This window comes from Synchiropus splendidus, chromosome 1 (assembly GCF_027744825.2).
Source record: "Synchiropus splendidus isolate RoL2022-P1 chromosome 1, RoL_Sspl_1.0, whole genome shotgun sequence".
Lineage (NCBI taxonomy): Eukaryota > Metazoa > Chordata > Actinopteri > Syngnathiformes > Callionymidae > Synchiropus > Synchiropus splendidus.
Genome location: NC_071334.1, coordinates 52,960,728 through 52,981,173, shown reverse-complemented (window position 1 = coordinate 52,981,173; position 20,446 = coordinate 52,960,728). Strand labels below are relative to the sequence as shown.

Genomic DNA, 20,446 nt, shown 5'->3' with positions numbered 1-20,446 from the left:
GCTGACGACCCTCTTCTTTACTTGAATCGGTCCACCACTTCCTTCCCTGTTACACATTGGAAGCGACACGGGCGGAACGTGAGGAAACAGAAGCGGGGCAAGCGAGGAGGCCATCGAGCTAGGCTAGCCGCTAGCCCACTCCGACCGGCGATCCCCACCATCACGATGGCTAATGTCCGCTCGCTAGCCAACAAGCTGGACGACATCCGCCTGCTCCGCACCACGTTCAGGTCTGTGAGGGATTGTTGTGCTTTCGTGTTCGTGGAGACATGGCTCAATGACACCGTTCCGGACCACGCCATCGAGCTAGCGCGGCTAGCATGCTATAGATCCGACCGGGCTCTCGTCGAAGGAGGTAAGACTCAAGGTGGGGGACTCTGTGTTTACATCAACCATGCCTGGTGCCGTGACGCTGCTGTGGTATGTAGACACTGCTCTCCGCGGGCTGAGGTGATGATTATTAAATGTCGGCCTTTCTATCTGCCGAGGGAATTCACTGCTGTTCTGCTGGCTGCGGTATACATCCCTCCCAGCTCTAATGACAACAGCAAGAGAGAGGCACTGAACGAACTTCACCAACTCATCAGTACTCAGCTGACAGCTCACCCCGATGCTCTCCTCATCCTGGCTGGGGATTTTAACCATGCAGACCCCAAGAGTGTGCTCCCACAACTGCACAGCCATGTAAACTTCTCCACACGAGGCAACAACACCCTGGACAACGTCTACACTGCGCACAGGGGAGCCTACAGATCAGTCCCCCTGCCTCCGCTTGGTGCCTCTGACCACACCACTGTCTTGCTCATTCCAGCATACAGGCCACGGGTGAAGGTCACAAAGCCCACTAAGAAGAGGATCCGCGTGTGGCCCGAAGGATCATCTGTAGCACTCCAGGACTGCTTCTCCACCACAGATTGGAACATGTTCAGAGAGGCAGCCACTATCAACAACACCGTTGACCTCCAGGAGTATACAGAGACCGTCACAGCCTACATCCGGAAGTGTATTGATGACGTGACAGTCGCCAAAACCATCTCCATCCGGGCTAATCAGAAGCCATGGATGACAGGTGAGGTTCACAGGTTGTGGCGGATTCGAAACGCTGCCTTCAGAGCTGCACGTGGCATCAGAGGGGCGAAGTGGCAATATTCCAGGAAGATTGCAGACCAGTTCAGCGACAGCAGAGACACCAGGAACCTGTGGAGGGGGATCCAGACCATCACAGATTACAAGCCCTCACCGCAGACCTGTGATGACTCCCCTCTTCTGCTCGACCAGCTGAATGACTTCTTTGCTCGCTTCGAGGCAGTCAACAAGACTCCAGCCCAGAAGATCCCTCTGACCGCTGAAGACCAGGTACTGTCGTTGTCTCCGAACAGGGTGCGAAGATCGCTGAGAAGGATCGACGTGAGGAAAGCTTTGGGTCCAGACGACATCCCGGGAAGGGTCCTGAAAGACTGCGCTGAGGAGCTTACGGATGTCCTCACAGACATCTTCAACACTTCGCTGAGCCAAGCTGTTGTTCCAACATGCCTAAAAGCAGCATTCATCATTCCAGTCCCGAAGTCTCCCACCTGCCATAATGACTACCGCCCAGTAGCACTCACTCCCATCATCATGAAGTGCTTTGAGCGTCTGGTCATGCATCACATCAAGACCTCTCTCCCTCCTGCTCTAGATCCATACCAGTTCGCATACCGGTCCAATCGCTCGACTGCCATCTCCACTGCTGTCCACTCCGTCCTCACCCACCTGCAGACGAGAGACTCTTGCGCCCGAATGCTGTTCCTGGACTTCAGCTCAGCATTCAACACCATCATCCCGCAGCAGCTCATCCTCAAGCTGGTCCAGTTGGGACTTGCCCCCCCCCCCTCTGCAACTGGCTACTGGACTTCCTCACAGGCAGACCACAGGTGGTTCGAGTTGGCAGGAATACCTCCGGGACCATCACAATGAACACTGGAGCTCCTCAGGGATGTGTACTGAGTCCTCTCTTATTCACTCTGCTAACGCATGATTGTGCACCTGTGTCTGACTCAAACCTCTTCATTAAGTTTGCAGATGACACAACCGTGGTGGGCCTCATCAGGAACGACGACGAGTCCAACTACCGGAGCGAGGTGTGCCACCTGGTCCAGTGGTGCGATGACAACAACCTTTGCCTGAACGTGGAGAAGACCAAGGAGATGGTGGTGGATTTCAGGAGACGACCTGTCCTGCATCCCCCGCTGCTCATCGGTGGTGCCGCAGTGGAGCAGGTCACCAGCACCAAGTTCTTGGGTGTTCACATTTCCCAGGACCTGACCTGGAACACCAACACCACGGCACTGGCCAAGAAAGCCCAGCAGCGCCTGTACTTCCTGCGGAAGCTGAAGAGAGCCGGAGTTCCGTCCCCCATCATGTGCACCTTCTACAGAGGCACGATTGAGAGCGTTCTGACCAGCTGCATCACAGTGTGGTTCGTCTCTTGTACCATCGCCTGCCGCAAGACCCTGCAGCGCGTGGTGAAGACTGCTGAGAAGATCATCGGGGTCCCTCTTCCATCCCTCCTGGACATCTACAAGACTCGCCTCACTCGGAGAGCCCTGAGGATCGCAGGAGACCCCACCCACCCGTCGCACCGCCTCTTCACGCTGCTACCATCAGGGCGAAGGTTCCAGAGTCACCGCGCACGAACTAGCAGACTGAGAGACAGCTTCATCCACCAGGCTGTCATGATGCTGAACTCCCTCCCTGCTCTGCCCCCGGGTCTGCACCAGGCACTTTTGGCTCCATCCACAGGGGCAGAGGATGTTGCCATGCTGCCATGAGCTAGGTGCTCCTCCCAGTGGTTGATGGACCGATGTGACGATTTTGTTGCATGTATCCTGCTGTCTGTGATCTTTATGTTCGTCTGTGATTGTATGCCGTGTCCAGGTCTGTGAGAACAGATATTTCATCCATGCTATATGTCTCGTACTGTAGCATATTTGACAATAAAAGTTACCTTACCTTACCTTACCTTACTGAACAATCCATAACCTCATAAACCTGCTTGAAAGGTTCAGTAGTATAGCTGGTTACAAATTAAACTTGAATAAAAGTGTCATTTTCCCAATAATTCAGCCAAATCACTCAATTTGGAATACAAAACATTATTTTTTAATTTCATACTTTATTCAGAATTTCACTACATGTACAATGAACCATGTACAATAAACCATTTCAGTTTAAAAATAAATCTTTTGCATATTTAGGTGAACAGAGAACTAGCTCCTATAAAGCAAAACTGTCCAATTTGGATCTGTTGGATCTGAGACAAAACCAGAGACGACTTGGACAGATGGTCAAGCCCCCCCATCACCCTAGAAGCCAGAGTTAAATAACAGTGACCATATTGGCAGGATTTCTCTCTTTGTTTCAATTGCTTCTTGTCTGGATCCCAAAATGCCTTTTCAATAAGTTAGATAAATATATCAAATTGTTTCCTTCATTAGTACATTTCCAAGTTGCCACACTGGATCACAGCATTCCAGGATAAAGAGGCCTCTACACAGGCTACAGTGGAACTCGCTTCACTTCCATCAATGTCCCCAATTACCATGATCTGTGCTCCGATAAATAAATCTTTGAACTATAAATAAATAAATATAAAACATTTTCCAGTTCTACTATAGTAAATACTATTAAAATGTGGATTCAATTCCATAAACACTGCTCCCCACAAATTTGAGCCTCAATTTGAGGATTAAAACTTCAAAACACTTTCTGTTGCCTTTTTGTCATTCACTTCCTGTTTTATTTTGGTGAGGGTCTGTCTGGTCTTCCTGTGTCCATCTTGTCTGCATCTACCCCTAATCCCGTCATTGACTGCACCTGGTGTCTGGACCATATCTGCTCCTCTGTTTCTGTGTTCATGTGTTCACTCTGTGTCACATCGAGTCAAGTTTTCCTTCAGACAGAAGCACTTTTTGTCGGATTTGTCATGGATTTAAGTTGAGTTTTGTACAGCTCCTCATCTCTTTTTGTTGTTGTTTTGTCAATATATAAATCAATGTCAAACTTATTTACAGAATGTGTAAATGCACTGTTTTGATCTGGGACTAAAAATGTTCCTGGAATTTAAGACTTTGCCAGCACACTTTGGCTGCCAGAACACACTACCGTCACCAGACAGTTGGATGACAGTTGGACAACTTTCTAACTTGTGAACCACGAGTGAGTCATTATTGACTCATTCCTTGATAGTGCGGCTTTGTGCCTCTGGAAAATAAACCTGGCAATCATGAGCATAAACATATTGTGTGTGTGTTCCTACAACTAAAGGCCAGTTAAATTCAAGACTTTATAAGACTTTTCAAAGTTGAAGTGAACAATTAAAAACACCACATCAAATATGTAGGGTTAGGTTGGTTGGAGAGTCAATTCTGATTGAATTTACTCCTAGCAAGGTGGACCAAAGTAAACAACTCGATCAGAAGTTCGCTTACATGAACCACACCGTGCATCTGCTCTGAAAATCCTGAGAGCAACCACTTCACTGTTTGTTCGCGCTCAAGAGTCAATGTGTAAATTATTTTCAATACATGAATAAATGTTACCAAATAATTTGAAATTCGAAACGAACATAAGAAATTCCCTTTGCGTTCACATTTTTAAGTAGGGATGCAGTGAATTGAAACTTTGCGACCGAAGCCAAATACAATTTAAAATTCTTAGCTGAATACCGAATATCCAATGTGTTTGTTTTTTCTTAAAATGTTGCATAAATAGTTGAGAACATATTTACATGTTTGCCAAAGAAAGTTCATGTTCTCATGGCATTTTTTATATTTCAGACTTTGCTTTTCAGATAATAATAATAAAAAACTATAATATAATAATGAACACTCACTGCAAGAGTCAATACTATTCTCCATCTTGGATACAGCGTTGAAGTTATACAGACTGGGTCACACGCTAGATACATGACAACAAACAACAAAGAAATGCTCAAATGAAGAGGAAACATGTGACACATGGGTTGGAGAGTGAAAATAGTTGCGACTTGAGTTGAATTTTCATGGCGCTTCTGAGAAAAGTGGAGTGGGTTGGCAGAATATCGTCAGTGGTCTCACAGAGCTTTTGTCACCTCAGAGGACATTTGACATTTTGTTCAAGACTTTTTAATGCATTTTAAGGCCTTGATTTTAATTCATGAACGCAATGACCTTTAAGACGTTTTAAGGATCTGCGGGAAACCTATTAATTAAAACTTCAAAAATGTCTACTTTCTGTTGTCTTTTTCTTGTTCGGGTCCTGTTTTATTTTGGCAAGGTTCTGTCTGGTCTTCCTGTGTGCATCTTCTCTGTATCTACCCCGAATCCGGTCACTGACTGCACAAACCAATGATACTTAAACCTGCTGTGTGTTTGTCTTGGAGTGAGAAGTCACAATGGCTGCGGGATACGTGTTGCTGCTGCTGATCGTGACCTGCTCTGCCCTGGAAAAATGTAAGAATGACACAGATGTTTTTCTCCAGGAACTCAGTCAGAACAATCCAAAGGATTTTGCTGTTGTCAGTAAGTACAATCCTAACACACACACACACACACACACACATAGACATGAAAAGACAATGAAAAATTTTAGAGTTGATGTTTATGAATTTACACTTTGGACACATAAAGGTTTAAGCATGATTTAAAATGTATACCGCAAGAGTATTTTAATGTCCTTAATGTCAATATGAACATTTTACTTGGAACGACCGGTTTTCCACGATCCAAAATCTCAATAAAACAGGTCGGTTATCAAATTTTTATAATCTATTATTATTTGGATCAAAGGAGAGTCTTCAGACTTGGAGAAATGATCTTGTAACCAAGAAATCGGTTGAGGAACAGGAAGCAACCTCGTTTTTTTTTTTTATCTCCACCCAAATGGTCAACACAAGGTTCAGACTACTGGCATTGCTTTATTTGCATTACACCAGTCAAATTGTGCCATTTTTTTTTAATCCATACATATCGGAATCTTGTGTTAAATGTAATACAGAAAGGGGCACTTCGTTCCAATTGATGTGGAAGTGTGAAAATTTACAAATGATCATTTTCTGTTTGTTACAGGCCAAACATGTTTAAAATGTTCAAAATCCAACAGTTGGTCAATGGGTGATACAAATGTCAAGAAATAAAAGCTTTACTGAAGCTACTATCGCCATAAAACACTGTTACTATCGCCATAAAACACTGTTAAAATTCCAGTAAGCGCTTTTCTGATCACATTTCTTATATAAATATGACATAAAAGCACACAATGGTAAACAACAAGTAAGCTACGTGAACATTTGAAAACATCAGAATGAAGTTTGAAACAGTAAATACTGTCAAGTCTAGCTGAGGAGATCCAGCTCTCTCTGAAATGAGGACAGGTAAACTCCTTTTAGTTCAGTCAAAAATCGCCAGCCAATAATAATTAAAAGGTCCTCCATCTAACTGTTTTTTAAAAGACCATTTATATTCATAAAAAACACCTCCTCACTCCTCTTAAAAAACGCCTCCTCCCTGCTATGGTTATTGGAGCGTACACATAAAAGAAATGCATTCATGAGAAGCAACCTCCTCTGGATGATATTCTGGACATTGAGTGAGTTGGGCTAAAAAGCCCTGTAGAAGAGGAAGCCCACTCCTCCACTTAGAGAAGTTTCATGTTGAAGCAAAATCAAAGTGCATTTCTGGGATTAAAAGTATATCAATCCATTTCAATGGAGACACGGTGTGTTTCAACAGAGGAGACTTTCAGTCAGACAGGAGTTATTATTTTTATCGGTTGCTGTAAAATGAAATGAGAGTGAGCGAGAGAAAAAAATGAAATACAGAAAATCTTTGCTGCTTTTCTTGAGTAATTCTTCTCTGATGTGGTTGTTTCTCATTGTAGTGTATGATTCATTCGGAAAGATGGGAAGTGGAGTTGTCGGAGGCAACGTCAACCAACCTGGTTCACTACATGAATGCCTTTCTGTCCAAACTGCATCTTTCTCTGGACAATACTGCCAAGTATTTATTTCTCAGGTAATGATTCAATGGTCTCACAAAACTAGAACCCTTAACTTCACTCGCAACAAAAATGTGACGCAAATTGAGTTTTATTTGATCACAAACACAGTGCAATGTTTAGGCGCTTTGAGTGGATCGCAGATCATTTCCCAAGCAGGTCATTTTACCTGATGCAAGTTTGCTTGGATCACAGCAGTGTGAAACACAAATAACTTAAATCATGAGTTGATCGCTGAGCTGATCCAATGCAGACGGTAAGGAGATGACCAGGTTTCAAGCTGCTGTGGTGTCAGGGTTAAGCATCACGTGTGACATCACGTGCTTGGCTCGAGTCACCTCTCATTCGCAAGATTTCAGACAGGGAGAAGTACATGAAGCAATACCTTCAAAACAGACCACGGTCATGAGGGACTTGCTTATGCACGGTCAGGTCAGAAAAGGTGGAATAGATCGTCTTTTAAAGCAATTTCATCACATACAGTGCTATTACTATCATATATTAAAGCATTATTGCAACAGGGTGTGTCTCTTTCGTGACCAGGACCAACCTTGTTTCCCAAGTGCACGCCATTAGGCTGAATTCATGCGTCTGTGCTCTGACTGAAATAGAATGAGGACAGCCGCGAGCCACAGCAGAGACATATTGGAAGTACAGCCAGTAGAATGGTTTGTTGTGGCTGCAGAGCCAACAAGCATTTTCCATCAAAGATGCCAAACTTTCTCCCTGAAGAGACAAAAGCTTATAAGCACTGTAATGCCTTCAAATGTTTGTTGTTGTTTTTTCGCATGTTTTGTGTTATGGTTTTTACATATATATTTTCTGAAATGTGAAATAGTTTTTGATTTTGAAAACAAGTGAAGTAATAAATTGAAGGTAATAGATGACATGATCACCACACATGGATGCGTTTTACTAGGATCATTTTTTTCTTTCAGGGCAGAGCTGTTCACTTTGTGGGGATCTGTGTTCCTGACTCCTGCAGTAAAACACAGGTTCACATGATGGTGCTACGGGGTAACTTTGACTTGTGTGCTGAAAAGATCTATCTCTTCCACTCTTTATCCAGAGGTAGGAGGACACTTGGGACGTTCTCTTGCGCTGCTTCTCAGGTTGAACTTGGGGCTTTTGTAAGCCACAAATACTGATGTGTTGAAGCTTTATCAGGGTTGAGGAACACTGGACTAAATCTCAGTTGCACAATGGATTTAAACACTCAATAAAATAATAAAATAATAATAATAAAAACTCAAAAACAATAAATGTGACTCACACTGTCACAGTGTCACTGTGGGATGTCTAGTCCGAGTGGTGGGAGGTTTTTTGCTGGATTGCCATTCATGATACACATTGTGAGATTATGCTAGTGACAATATTCACTGAGGTAACAGTATAACATGCTGTGTCCCAGGCAAATCGCCAAACATCAATCTCAGTTCCATTGGCCTGCAAGAAACTCCGATACACTATTTAGACATCAACTTTGTGAGTCTTTTAAAAACACTCACAAATTATCTCTGTCTGTCTTTTTAACATTCTGCCATGTTTCTCTCTAGATGTATATGTTCGTGGGTCACGTGGCGCTGATCGTTGTCCTGAGCTATGTGGTGACAGTGTTGGTGGAGAGACCTTTCATTCTTCTGAAGTGGAAGTGACACTAAACAGAACAATAAAGTTCTTATGATTATGTTTTTGAACCTCCTTGTTTCATAGTACTATATGTTTATGAAATTCCTTCTCAGTGGCAAACTCCAGTCATTTTGATTCTCCGTCAGCCCTTGCTGGAAAGATATTTCTGCTCTGAAGGGAAATACAAACCAAAAACCAAAAATGTTCCTGTCACCCAGCAGGTGGCAGCATACCTCCAATTCCAGTTTTTCTCAGTCTCTTTGATACAGTCCTCGGTTCTTTCTTGCTGCTGACAAACAGTAAGTGCATTTCTCTTTCTGTGTGTGTACGAGATTGTTGGCAAGGGACCATTGCAATGCGGCATATGGAAAGAATCTTATCCTGCCTCTGCTGTGATATCATCAAATGCAGCATCCGTGATAGCCACAAGATCACCAGTGTGTGTGGCTGGTGATCTTTGGTGATCATCAAATTGTATTCAACTATTCAAATTGTTTATTCTTTGGCTGAACACATTTCCTTTCAACAGAGAAAGTCACGATTCACCTGGCAGCAGATTTATGGAATAAGTTGAATGGGAATTTATTGACAAATGAAGACATGGTCAACCATTTTGCATAGAAGGACTTGTGCGAAGCACTAATGCCTAAATGTTGTGAGGGGTGAGACTACTCAACAGACGCATGTTGTCAAAAGCATTTTCCACTTGATCAAAGACATGAGAAACCACATCTATGAGGTGCATAAGTGACACCCTGATGTGCAGTTTAAACAAGTACTTTTGAGAACTTCAATAGTGATCTGAGAAATGTACCAAAACAACTCTAACCAATTTTACCAAGAACCCATCCAAAATGTCTAAGAAAATGACGAGGCGATTTACAGTTTTTTGACAGATAAAAAGATCCTAATAAAGACTGTCAACGTTCCTTCCGCTCCACATCAGCAGACCTTCACAGACTTGAGACACGCCCCCCCACCTGAAGTCTCACGCATTGCAATGAAGAAGAGACAATGCAATGATGTCGGATGCGTCTGGTATGAAACGAGTGTGTGTATTGTATTGTATGTAACAGAATCTGTAAACAGGGAGGACGACACACCCCCGGTGATGTCACGGTTTGTTAGATTCTCACCTTCACCACTGATGCTCTCTATGCCTGGGACCAGAGCACCACGCAGGGACTGCAAGGCCTGCTTTGCACTAGCAGCTGCCCGCCATGGCAAACCATACAACCCCGCTTCCAAGTCGATGGCAGAGAATAAGGACAACAAGCTATGAGGGCAGACCCAAAGACCTACAGCTCCAGGTGGGGAATGTCGCCCAGTACCCTCTAGTTGGGCTGCCAACTCTCACACAACTGCACGCATGGCAGCAGACAGTTCCCATACGGCTCCTCTCTACCAAATGAATGTGGTTGAAAACAAATCGACAGATAAGCAGATCAGCATCATCGCAGTGTTGGTGGGCTGAAGGTAGGACGAAGGTGGGCTGTCAGCGGACTAAATATGGGCTGGAGGTGGGCTATTAAAGGGTTGAATATGGGTTGTGGTGGGCTGAAGGTGAATTGTGGCAGGTCGGACCAGATATAATCCACGGTAGTTGGTTTTCCGGGTAGCAGTATTTCAGCCTCAGGAATACCCTGACTCTTCAAGAAAGTTGTCCTTCATCACAAAGTGAATTTACATAAGCCCATTTGATCTCGGGATCAAAACATTACACAATATAATGTAGCCTTACACCCAAAATGAAAAGGGGGGGTTAAAAAAATCCCCTCCACAATAGCAGTCGGTGGCATTGTAGTTTGGGGCCAGGCGATCCTGATGTCAAGCATCCTGTGGGTGGCAAACTGACCCTGTACACCAGCGGTCACCAACCTTTTTGTCATAACTTATCCAAGGCACCAAAAGCAACCATCTGGCACATTACACTGGAACCAGGAAGTAGAAGTACAGAGAACTTGATTGCATGATTGGTCCTCAAGAGGGCATGTTTTGCCATACTGTTGAGTTTAAGAGGGTTAGAAATCAGCAAGTTTGGGTCAGAGTCCTGGTTAAGGCTAGCCATGTGTTTTGGATGGTTAAGGGTGAGAGGCTGAGGAAAGCATGATGACAACGAGAGGTCCTCACAAAAGTAGCCAAGGCAAACGTGTGTGTCTGTCAATGTATGTTTTAAGCATATCTGTCCAAGTAAGGTCCAATTTTTGTGAAAACACCGCCTTGTGGGAACATTTGGCGTTTGTGGTACCATTTTGGTGGATCACAACACGGTTCCGCGTCAATTTGACGGTGAAGCCTTCAAAACAACAAGGTCATTATAATCAGTTTTATTTATTTATTATTAAGTTTGGTTCAGAGTCCTGGTTAAGTTTAGCCATTTGTTTTGGATGGTTAAGTTAAGGGAGAGAGTTCATGGAAAGCAGTATGGAAATGAGCAGACCCCACAAAGACCTATGCACACACACACACACACACACACACACACACACACACACACACACACGTTTGTCTTATCTTAGAGAGCACCATCATTGGCATGCATTGACATAACCCTTTCCCCAACCTAACCATCGAAAACAAATGGCTAAACCGAACCTTTACTCTGAACCAAACTAAAGCCCTATTATAATAACCAGGCTATTTTGTAGTTTTAACCCAAAGTGAGGACCGTGAAGGATAATAGGAGCTGACAGATTTGCCTGATACTACCCAATATTGTTATCACACATCTATGCATCTATGCCGACTTGTGACTTGTAAATTTGTTCCAACACTCACACAAAGTTTGTGTACCAATATTCAATCAACTGTATTTGTATTGCACTTTAAAAATATCCACGGGGGAAGCCAAAGTGCTGAATATGTTAAGTAGGAAAACAAATAATTGCAGACGAAACATACTAGACAAGATTAAGAAACAGGTTCATCATCTTACAGTTTGTAGATGTCATAAGGATGAGTTACAGCCAGTTGAAGGTGAGAGAGAAGCGGTGTGTGATTTAAAAACCAGGTAACAGGGCGCCTGTCTGACACTTGGAGGTAATCTGTTCCAGAACTTGGGTGCAAGAGTCAGAAATGCTCTGTCACCTATGTGTAGATGGCGACAAAACCATGCAGCATCTCCCACAAATGAACAGTATAAAGATCGCCTCTTGTTACAGATGGAATTTAACAATCTCTCCATCCACCAAGCAGAAAAGAACTTGCTCCAAAAAAGACAAAATTACTACAAACATGGAGAAAGAGCAGGCCAACCGTTAAATAGTCATTCAATGACTCTCAGATAAGGGAGGTAGTAATTGAGGGTAAAGTTACGACATATGATCCTCAGTTCCTTGGGGCAAAAAGAAAACAGTTTTAAAAACTAGAAAAACAAGATGACGAGATTGAGATACTGTGATGATGATCAGACCGGTTTTGTGGCAGTGAGACAGTCATTTTCAGATGTTAGACAACTTCTTTATTTTACACTCTCCATCTTCTCGACATTCAACTAAGATTATGTTGTGTCTTTACGGAGAAAAAGGCTTTGGACTGAGTAAAATGGAGTTATTGCATGCAGTATTGCAAAGGTTTGGCTTTGGATTAAAGGCTGTTCAAGGCTGTTCGCTGTCACTGTATTTGTTTGATTTAGCCCCAGAGCTGCTCGCAATTGCCTTCAGAAAAAATAAAGATATTGAATGATTCATAAGAAATGGTACAATCCGTAAGATGTCGCTATATGCTGACGACCCTCTTCTTTACTTGAATAACTGAACAATCCATAACCTCATAAACCTGCTTGAAAGGTTCAGTAGTATAGCTGGTTACAAATTAAACTTGAATAAAAGTGTCATTTTCCCAATAATTCAGCCAAATCACTCAATTTGGAATACAAAACATTATTTTTTAATTTCATACTTTATTCAGGATTGCACTACATGTACAATGAACCATGTACAATAAACCATTTCAGTTTAAAAATAAATCTTTTGCATATTTAGGTGAACAGAGAACTAGCTCCTATCAAGCAAAACTGTCCAATTTGGATCTGTTGGATCTGAGACAAAACCAGAGACGACTTGGACAGATGGTCAAGCCCCCCCATCACCCTAGAAGCCAGAGTTAAATAACAGTGACCATATTGCCAGGATTTCTCTCTTTGTTTCAATTGCTTCTTGTCTGGATCCCAAAATGCCTTTTCAATAAGTTAGATAAATATATCAAATTGTTTCCTTCATTAGTACATTTCCAAGTTGCCACACTGGATCACAGCATATCAGGATAAAGAGGCCTCTACACAGGCTACAGTGGAACTCGCTTCACTTCCATCAATGTCCCCAATTACCATGATCTGTGCTCCGATAAACAAATCTTTGAACTATAAATAAATAAATATAAAACATTTCCCAGTTCTACTATAGTAAATGCTATTAAAATGTGGATTCAATTCCATAAACACTGCTCCCCACAAATTTGAGCCTCAATTTGAGGATTAAAACTTCAAAACACTTTGTCATTCACTTCCTATTTTATTTTGGTGAGGTTCTGTCTGGTCTTCCTGTGTGCATCTTGTGTGCATCTACCCCTAATCCCGTCATTGACTGCACCTGGTGTCTGGACCATATCTGCTCCTCTGTTTCTGAGTTCGTGTTCACTCTGTGTCACATTGAGTCAAGTTTTCCTTCAGACAGAAGCACTTTTTGTCGGATTTGTCATGGATTTAAGTTGAGTTTTGTACAGCTCCTCATCTCTTTTTGTTGTTGTTTTGTCAATATATAAATCAATGTCAAACTTATTTACAGAATGTGTAACTGCACTGTTTTGATCTGGGACTAAAAATGTTCCTGGAATTTAAGACTTTGCCAGCACACTTTGACTGGCTGCCAGAACACACTACCGTCACCAAACAGTTGGATGACAGTTGGACAACTTTCTAACTTGTGAACCACGAGTGAGTCATTATTGACTCATTCCTTGATAGTGCGGCTTTGTGCCTCTGGAAAATAAACCTGGCAATCATGAGCATAAACATATTGTGTGTGTGTTTGAATTTGTAGAGTTATACCTGTGAGGATCGATTCTTGGAAATACACCTGCATGTGGGGACCCTTCGCTGGCGCCCACAAATTTGAGCTTCAATTTGAGGATTAAACAGGGTTCCTACAACTAAAGGCCAGTTAAATTCAAGACTTCATAAGACTTTTCAAAGTTGAAGTGAACAATTAAAAACACCACATCAAATACGTAGGGTTAGGTTGGTTGGAGAGTCAATTCTGATTGAATTTACTCCTAGCAAGGTGGACCAAAGTAAACAACTCGATCAGAAGTTCGCTTACATGAACCACACCGTGCATCTGCTCTGAAAATCCTGAGAGCAACCACTTCACTGTTTGTTCGCGCTCAAGAGTCAATGTGTAAATTATTTTCAATACATGAATAAATGTTACCAAATAATTTGAAATTCGAAACGAACATAAGAAATTCCCTTTGCGTTCACATTTTTAAGTAGGGATGCAGTGAATAGTTGAGAACATATTTACATGTTTGCCAAAGAAAGTTCATGTTCTCATGGCATTTTTTATATTTCAGACTTTGCTTTTCAGATAATAATAATAAAAAACTATAATATAATAATGAACACTCGCTGCAAGAGTCAATTCTATTCTCCATCTTGGATACAGCGTTGAAGTTATACAGACTGGGTCACACGCTAGATACATGACAACAAACAACAAAGAAATGCTCAAATGAAGAGGAAACATGTGACACATGGGTTGGAGAGTGAAAATAGTTGCGACTTGAGTTGAATTTTCATGGCGCTTCTGAGAAAAGTGGAGTGGGTTGGCAGAATATCGTCAGTGGTCTCACAGAGCTTTTGTCACCTCTGAGGACATTTGACATTTTGTTCAAGACTTTTTAATGCATTTTAAGGCCTTGATTTTAATTCATGAACGCAATGACCTTTAAGACTTTTTAAGGATCTGCGGGAAACCTATTAATTAAAACTTCAAAAATGTCTACTTTCTGTTGTCTTTTTCTTGTTCGGGTCCTGTTTTATTTTGGCAAGGTTCTGTCTGGTCTTCCTGTGTGCATCTTCTCTGCATCTACCCCGAATCCGGTCACTGACTGCACAAACCAATGATACTTAAACCTGCTGTGTGTTTGTCTTGGAGTGAGAAGTCACAATGGCTGCGGGATACGTGTTGCTGCTGCTGATCGTGACCTGCTCTGCCCTGGAAAAATGTAAGAATGACACAGATGTTTTTCTCCAGGAACTCAGTCAGAACAATCCAAAGGATTTTGCTGTTGTCAGTAAGTACAATCCTAACACACACACACACACACACACACATAGACATGAAAAGACAATGAAAAATTTTAGAGTTGATGTTTATGAATTTACACTTTGGACACATAAAGGTTTAAGCATGATTTAAAATGTATACCGCAAGAGTATTTTAATGTCCTTAATGTCAATATGAACATTTTACTTGGAACGACCGGTTTTCCACGATCCAAAATCTCAATAAAACAGGTCGGTTATCAAATTTTTATAATCTATTATTATTTGGATCAAAGGAGAGTCTTCAGACTTGGAGAAATGATCTTGTAACCAAGAAATCGGTTGAGGAACAGGAAGCAACCTCGTTTTTTTTTTTTATCTCCACCCAAATGGTCAACACAAGGTTCAGACTACTGGCATTGCTTTATTTGCATTACACCAGTCAAATTGTGCCATTTTTTTTTAATCCATACATATCGGAATCTTGTGTTAAATGTAATACAGAAAGGGGCACTTCGTTCCAATTGATGTGGAAGTGTGAAAATTTACAAATGATCATTTTCTGTTTGTTACAGGCCAAACATGTTTAAAATGTTCAAAATCCAACAGTTGGTCAATGGGTGATACAAATGTCAAGAAATAAAAGCTTTACTGAAGCTACTATCGCCATAAAACACTGTTACTATCGCCATAAAACACTGTTAAAATTCCAGTAAGCGCTTTTCTGATCACATTTCTTATATAAATATGACATAAAAGCACACAATGGTAAACAACAAGTAAGCTACGTGAACATTTGAAAACATCAGAATGAAGTTTGAAACAGTAAATACTGTCAAGTCTAGCTGAGGAGATCCAGCTCTCTCTGAAATGAGGACAGGTAAACTCCTTTTAGTTCAGTCAAAAATCGCCAGCCAATAATAATTAAAAGGTCCTCCATCTAACTGTTTTTTAAAAGACCATTTATATTCATAAAAAACACCTCCTCACTCCTCTTAAAAAACGCCTCCTCCCTGCTATGGTTATTGGAGCGTACACATAAAAGAAATGCATTCATGAGAAGCAACCTCCTCTGGATGATATTCTGGACATTGAGTGAGTTGGGCTAAAAAGCCCTGTAGAAGAGGAAGCCCACTCCTCCACTTAGAGAAGTTTCATGTTGAAGCAAAATCAAAGTGCATTTCTGGGATTAAAAGTATATCAATCCATTTCAATGGAGACACGGTGTGTTTCAACAGAGGAGACTTTCAGTCAGACAGGAGTTATTATTTTTATCGGTTGCTGTAAAATGAAATGAGAGTGAGCGAGAGAAAAAAATGAAATACAGAAAATCTTTGCTGCTTTTCTTGAGTAATTCTTCTCTGATGTGGTTGTTTCTCATTGTAGTGTATGATTCATTCGGAAAGATGGGAAGTGGAGTTGTCGGAGGCAACGTCAACCAACCTGGTTCACTACATGAATGCCTTTCTGTCCAAACTGCATCTTTCTCTGGACAATACTGCCAAGTATTTATTTCTCAGGTAATGATTCAATGGTCTCACAAAACTAGAACCCTTAACTTCACTCGCAACAAAAATGTGACGCAAATTGAGTTTTATTTGATCACAAACACAGTGCAATGTTTAGGCGCTTTGAGTGGATCGCAGATCATTTCCCAAGCAGGTCATTTTACCTGATGCAAGTTTGCTTGGATCACAGCAGTGTGAAACACAAATAACTTAAATCATGAGTTGATCGCTGAGCTGATCCAATGCAGACGGTAAGGAGATGACCAGGTTTCAAGCTGCTGTGGTGTCAGGGTTAAGCATCACGTGTGACATCACGTGCTTGGCTCGAGTCACCTCTCATTCGCAAGATTTCAGACAGGGAGAAGTACATGAAGCAATACCTTCAAAACAGACCACGGTCATGAGGGACTTGCTTATGCACGGTCAGGTCAGAAAAGGTGGAATAGATCGTCTTTTAAAGCAATTTCATCACATACAGTGCTATTACTATCATATATTAAAGCATTATTGCAACAGGGTGTGTCTCTTTCGTGACCAGGACCAACCTTGTTTCCCAAGTGCACGCCATTAGGCTGAATTCATGCGTCTGTGCTCTGACTGAAATAGAATGAGGACAGCCGCGAGCCACAGCAGAGACATATTGGAAGTACAGCCAGTAGAATGGTTTGTTGTGGCTGCAGAGCCAACAAGCATTTTCCATCAAAGATGCCAAACTTTCTCCCTGAAGAGACAAAAGCTTATAAGCACTGTAATGCCTTCAAATGTTTGTTGTTGTTTTTTCGCATGTTTTGTGTTATGGTTTTTACATATATATTTTCTGAAATGTGAAATAGTTTTTGATTTTGAAAACAAGTGAAGTAATAAATTGAAGGTAATAGATGACATGATCACCACACATGGATGCGTTTTACTAGGATCATTTTTTTCTTTCAGGGCAGAGCTGTTCACTTTGTGGGGATCTGTGTTCCTGACTCCTGCAGTAAAACACAGGTTCACATGATGGTGCTACGGGGTAACTTTGACTTGTGTGCTGAAAAGATCTATCTCTTCCACTCTTTATCCAGAGGTAGGAGGACACTTGGGACGTTCTCTTGCGCTGCTTCTCAGGTTGAACTTGGGGCTTTTGTAAGCCACAAATACTGATGTGTTGAAGCTTTATCAGGGTTGAGGAACACTGGACTAAATCTCAGTTGCACAATGGATTTAAACACTCAATAAAATAATAAAATAATAATAATAAAAACTCAAAAACAATAAATGTGACTCACACTGTCACAGTGTCACTGTGGGATGTCTAGTCCGAGTGGTGGGAGGTTTTTTGCTGGATTGCCATTCATGATACACATTGTGAGATTATGCTAGTGACAATATTCACTGAGGTAACAGTATAACATGCTGTGTCCCAGGCAAATCGCCAAACATCAATCTCAGTTCCATTGGCCTGCAAGAAACTCCGATACACTATTTAGACATCAACTTTGTGAGTCTTTTAAAAACACTCACAAATTATCTCTGTCTGTCTTTTTAACATTCTGCCATGTTTCTCTCTAGATGTATATGTTCGTGGGTCACGTGGCGCTGATCGTTGTCCTGAGCTATGTGGTGACAGTGTTGGTGGAGAGACCTTTCATTCTTCTGAAGTGGAAGTGACACTAAACAGAACAATAAAGTTCTTATGATTATGTTTTTGAACCTCCTTGTTTCATAGTACTATATGTTTATGAAATTCCTTCTCAGTGGCAAACTCCAGTCATTTTGATTCTCCGTCAGCCCTTGCTGGAAAGATATTTCTGCTCTGAAGGGAAATACAAACCAAAAACCAAAAATGTTCCTGTCACCCAGCAGGTGGCAGCATACCTCCAATTCCAGTTTTTCTCAGTCTCTTTGATACAGTCCTCGGTTCTTTCTTGCTGCTGACAAACAGTAAGTGCATTTCTCTTTCTGTGTGTGTACGAGATTGTTGGCAAGGGACCATTGCAATGCGGCATATGGAAAGAATCTTATCCTGCCTCTGCTGTGATATCATCAAATGCAGCATCCGTGATAGCCACAAGATCACCAGTGTGTGTGGCTGGTGATCTTTGGTGATCATCAAATTGTATTCAACTATTCAAATTGTTTATTCTTTGGCTGAACACATTTCCTTTCAACAGAGAAAGTCACGATTCACCTGGCAGCAGATTTATGGAATAAGTTGAATGGGAATTTATTGACAAATGAAGACATGGTCAACCATTTTGCATAGAAGGACTTGTGCGAAGCACTAATGCCTAAATGTTGTGAGGGGTGAGACTACTCAACAGACGCATGTTGTCAAAAGCATTTTCCACTTGATCAAAGACATGAGAAACCACATCTATGAGGTGCATAAGTGACACCCTGATGTGCAGTTTAAACAAGTACTTTTGAGAACTTCAATAGTGATCTGAGAAATGTACCAAAACAACTCTAACCAATTTTACCAAGAACCCATCCAAAATGTCTAAGAAAATGACGAGGCGATTTACAGTTTTTTGACAGATAAAAAGATCCTAATAAAGACTGTCAACGTTCCTTCCGCTCCACATCAGCAGACCTTCACAGACTTGAGACACGCCCCCCCACCTGAAGTCTCACGCATTGCAATGAAGAAGAGACAATGCAATGATGTCGGATGCGTCTGGTATGAAACGAGTGTGTGTATTGTATTGTATGTAACAGAATCTGTAAACAGGGAGGACGACACACCCCCGGTGATGTCACGGTTTGTTAGATTCTCACCTTCACCACTGATGCTCTCTATGCCTGGGACCAGAGCACCACGCAGGGACTGCAAGGCCTGCTTTGCACTAGCAGCTGCCCGCCATGGCAAACCATACAACCCCGCTTCCAAGTCGATGGCAGAGAATAAGGACAACAAGCTATGAGGGCAGACCCAAAGACCTACAGCTCCAGGTGGGGAATGTCGCCCAGTACCCTCTAGTTGGGCTGCCAACTCTCACACAACTGCACGCATGGCAGCAGACAGTTCCCATACGGCTCCTCTCTACCAAATGAATGTGGTTGAAAACAAATCGACAGATAAGCAGATCAGCATCATCGCAGTGTTGGTGGGCTGAAGGTAGGACGAAGGTGGGCTGTCAGCGGACTAAATATGGGCTGGAGGTGGGCTATTAAAGGGTTGAATATGGGTTGTGGTGGGCTGAAGGTGAATTGTGGCAGGTCGGACCAGATATAATCCACGGTAGTTGGTTTTCCGGGTAGCAGTATTTCAGCCTCAGGAATACCCTGACTCTTCAAGAAAGTTGTCCTTCATCACAAAGTGAATTTACATAAGCCCATTTGATCTCGGGATCAAAACATTACACAATATAATGTAGCCTTACACCCAAAATGAAAAGGGGGGGTTAAAAAAATCCCCTCCACAATAGCAGTCGGTGGCATTGTAGTTTGGGGCCAGGCGATCCTGATGTCAAGCATCCTGTGGGTGGCAAACTGACCCTGTACACCAGCGGTCACCAACCTTTTTGTCATAACTTATCCAAGGCACCAAAAGCAACCATCTGGCACATTACACTGGAACCAGGAAGTAGAAGTACAGAGAACTTGATTGCATGATTGGTCCTCAAGAGGGCATGTTTTGCCATACTGTTGAGTTTAAGAGGGTTAGAAATCAGCAAGTTTGGGTCAGAGTCCTGGTTAAGGCTAGCCATGTGTTTTGGATGGTTAAGGGTGAGAGGCTGAGGAAAGCATGATGACAACGAGAGGTCCTCACAAAAGTAGCCAAGGCAAACGTGTGTGTCTGTCAATGTATGTTTTAAGCATATCTGTCCAAGTAAGGTCCAATTTTTGTGAAAACACCGCCTTGTGGGAACATTTGGCGTTTGTGGTACCATTTTGGTGGATCACAACACGGTTCCGCGTCAATTTGACGGTGAAGCCTTCAAAACAACAAGGTCATTATAATCAGTTTTATTTATTTATTATTAAGTTTGGTTCAGAGTCCTGGTTAAGTTTAGCCATTTGTTTTGGATGGTTAAGTTAAGGGAGA

General features: G+C 42.2%; 2 protein-coding genes across 8 annotated transcripts; both read left to right on the top strand.

Moving 5' to 3' along the window:
• Nucleotides 1-5,135: 5,135 nt before the first annotated feature.
• On the top strand, nucleotides 5,136-10,039 carry LOC128749587 (O-acyltransferase like protein-like). Of its 4 annotated transcripts, XR_008412950.1 has the most exons (5): nucleotides 5,136-5,540; nucleotides 6,898-7,031; nucleotides 7,953-8,085; nucleotides 8,571-9,681; nucleotides 9,814-10,039. XR_008412950.1 is itself a non-coding variant. In XM_053849350.1 (4 exons), exons 1-4 carry the CDS (start codon nucleotides 5,414-5,416, stop codon nucleotides 8,696-8,698), a joined length of 468 nt encoding a protein of 155 aa, XP_053705325.1. In that variant the 5' UTR covers nucleotides 5,136-5,413; the 3' UTR covers nucleotides 8,699-10,039. The 4 variants fall into 4 exon arrangements, 3 of the variants coding, with proteins under 3 accessions (XP_053705325.1, XP_053705304.1, XP_053705316.1); XM_053849350.1 differs by having other exon boundaries at nucleotides 7,953-8,031; nucleotides 8,571-10,039; XM_053849329.1 differs by having other exon boundaries at nucleotides 8,571-10,039.
• A 4,606-nt stretch (nucleotides 10,040-14,645) lies between these two features.
• Nucleotides 14,646-19,436, top strand: LOC128749648 (O-acyltransferase like protein-like). 4 transcript variants are annotated; one of them, XR_008412962.1, is made up of 5 exons: nucleotides 14,646-14,937; nucleotides 16,295-16,428; nucleotides 17,350-17,482; nucleotides 17,968-19,078; nucleotides 19,211-19,436. XR_008412962.1 is itself a non-coding variant. In XM_053849478.1 (4 exons), the coding sequence occupies exons 1-4, from the start codon at nucleotides 14,811-14,813 to the stop codon at nucleotides 18,093-18,095; spliced, it is 468 nt and encodes a 155-aa protein (XP_053705453.1). In that variant the 5' UTR covers nucleotides 14,646-14,810; the 3' UTR covers nucleotides 18,096-19,436. The 4 variants fall into 4 exon arrangements, 3 of the variants coding, with proteins under 3 accessions (XP_053705453.1, XP_053705427.1, XP_053705443.1); XM_053849478.1 differs by having other exon boundaries at nucleotides 17,350-17,428; nucleotides 17,968-19,436; XM_053849452.1 differs by having other exon boundaries at nucleotides 17,968-19,436.
• The last annotated feature ends 1,010 nt before the right edge of the window (nucleotides 19,437-20,446 follow it).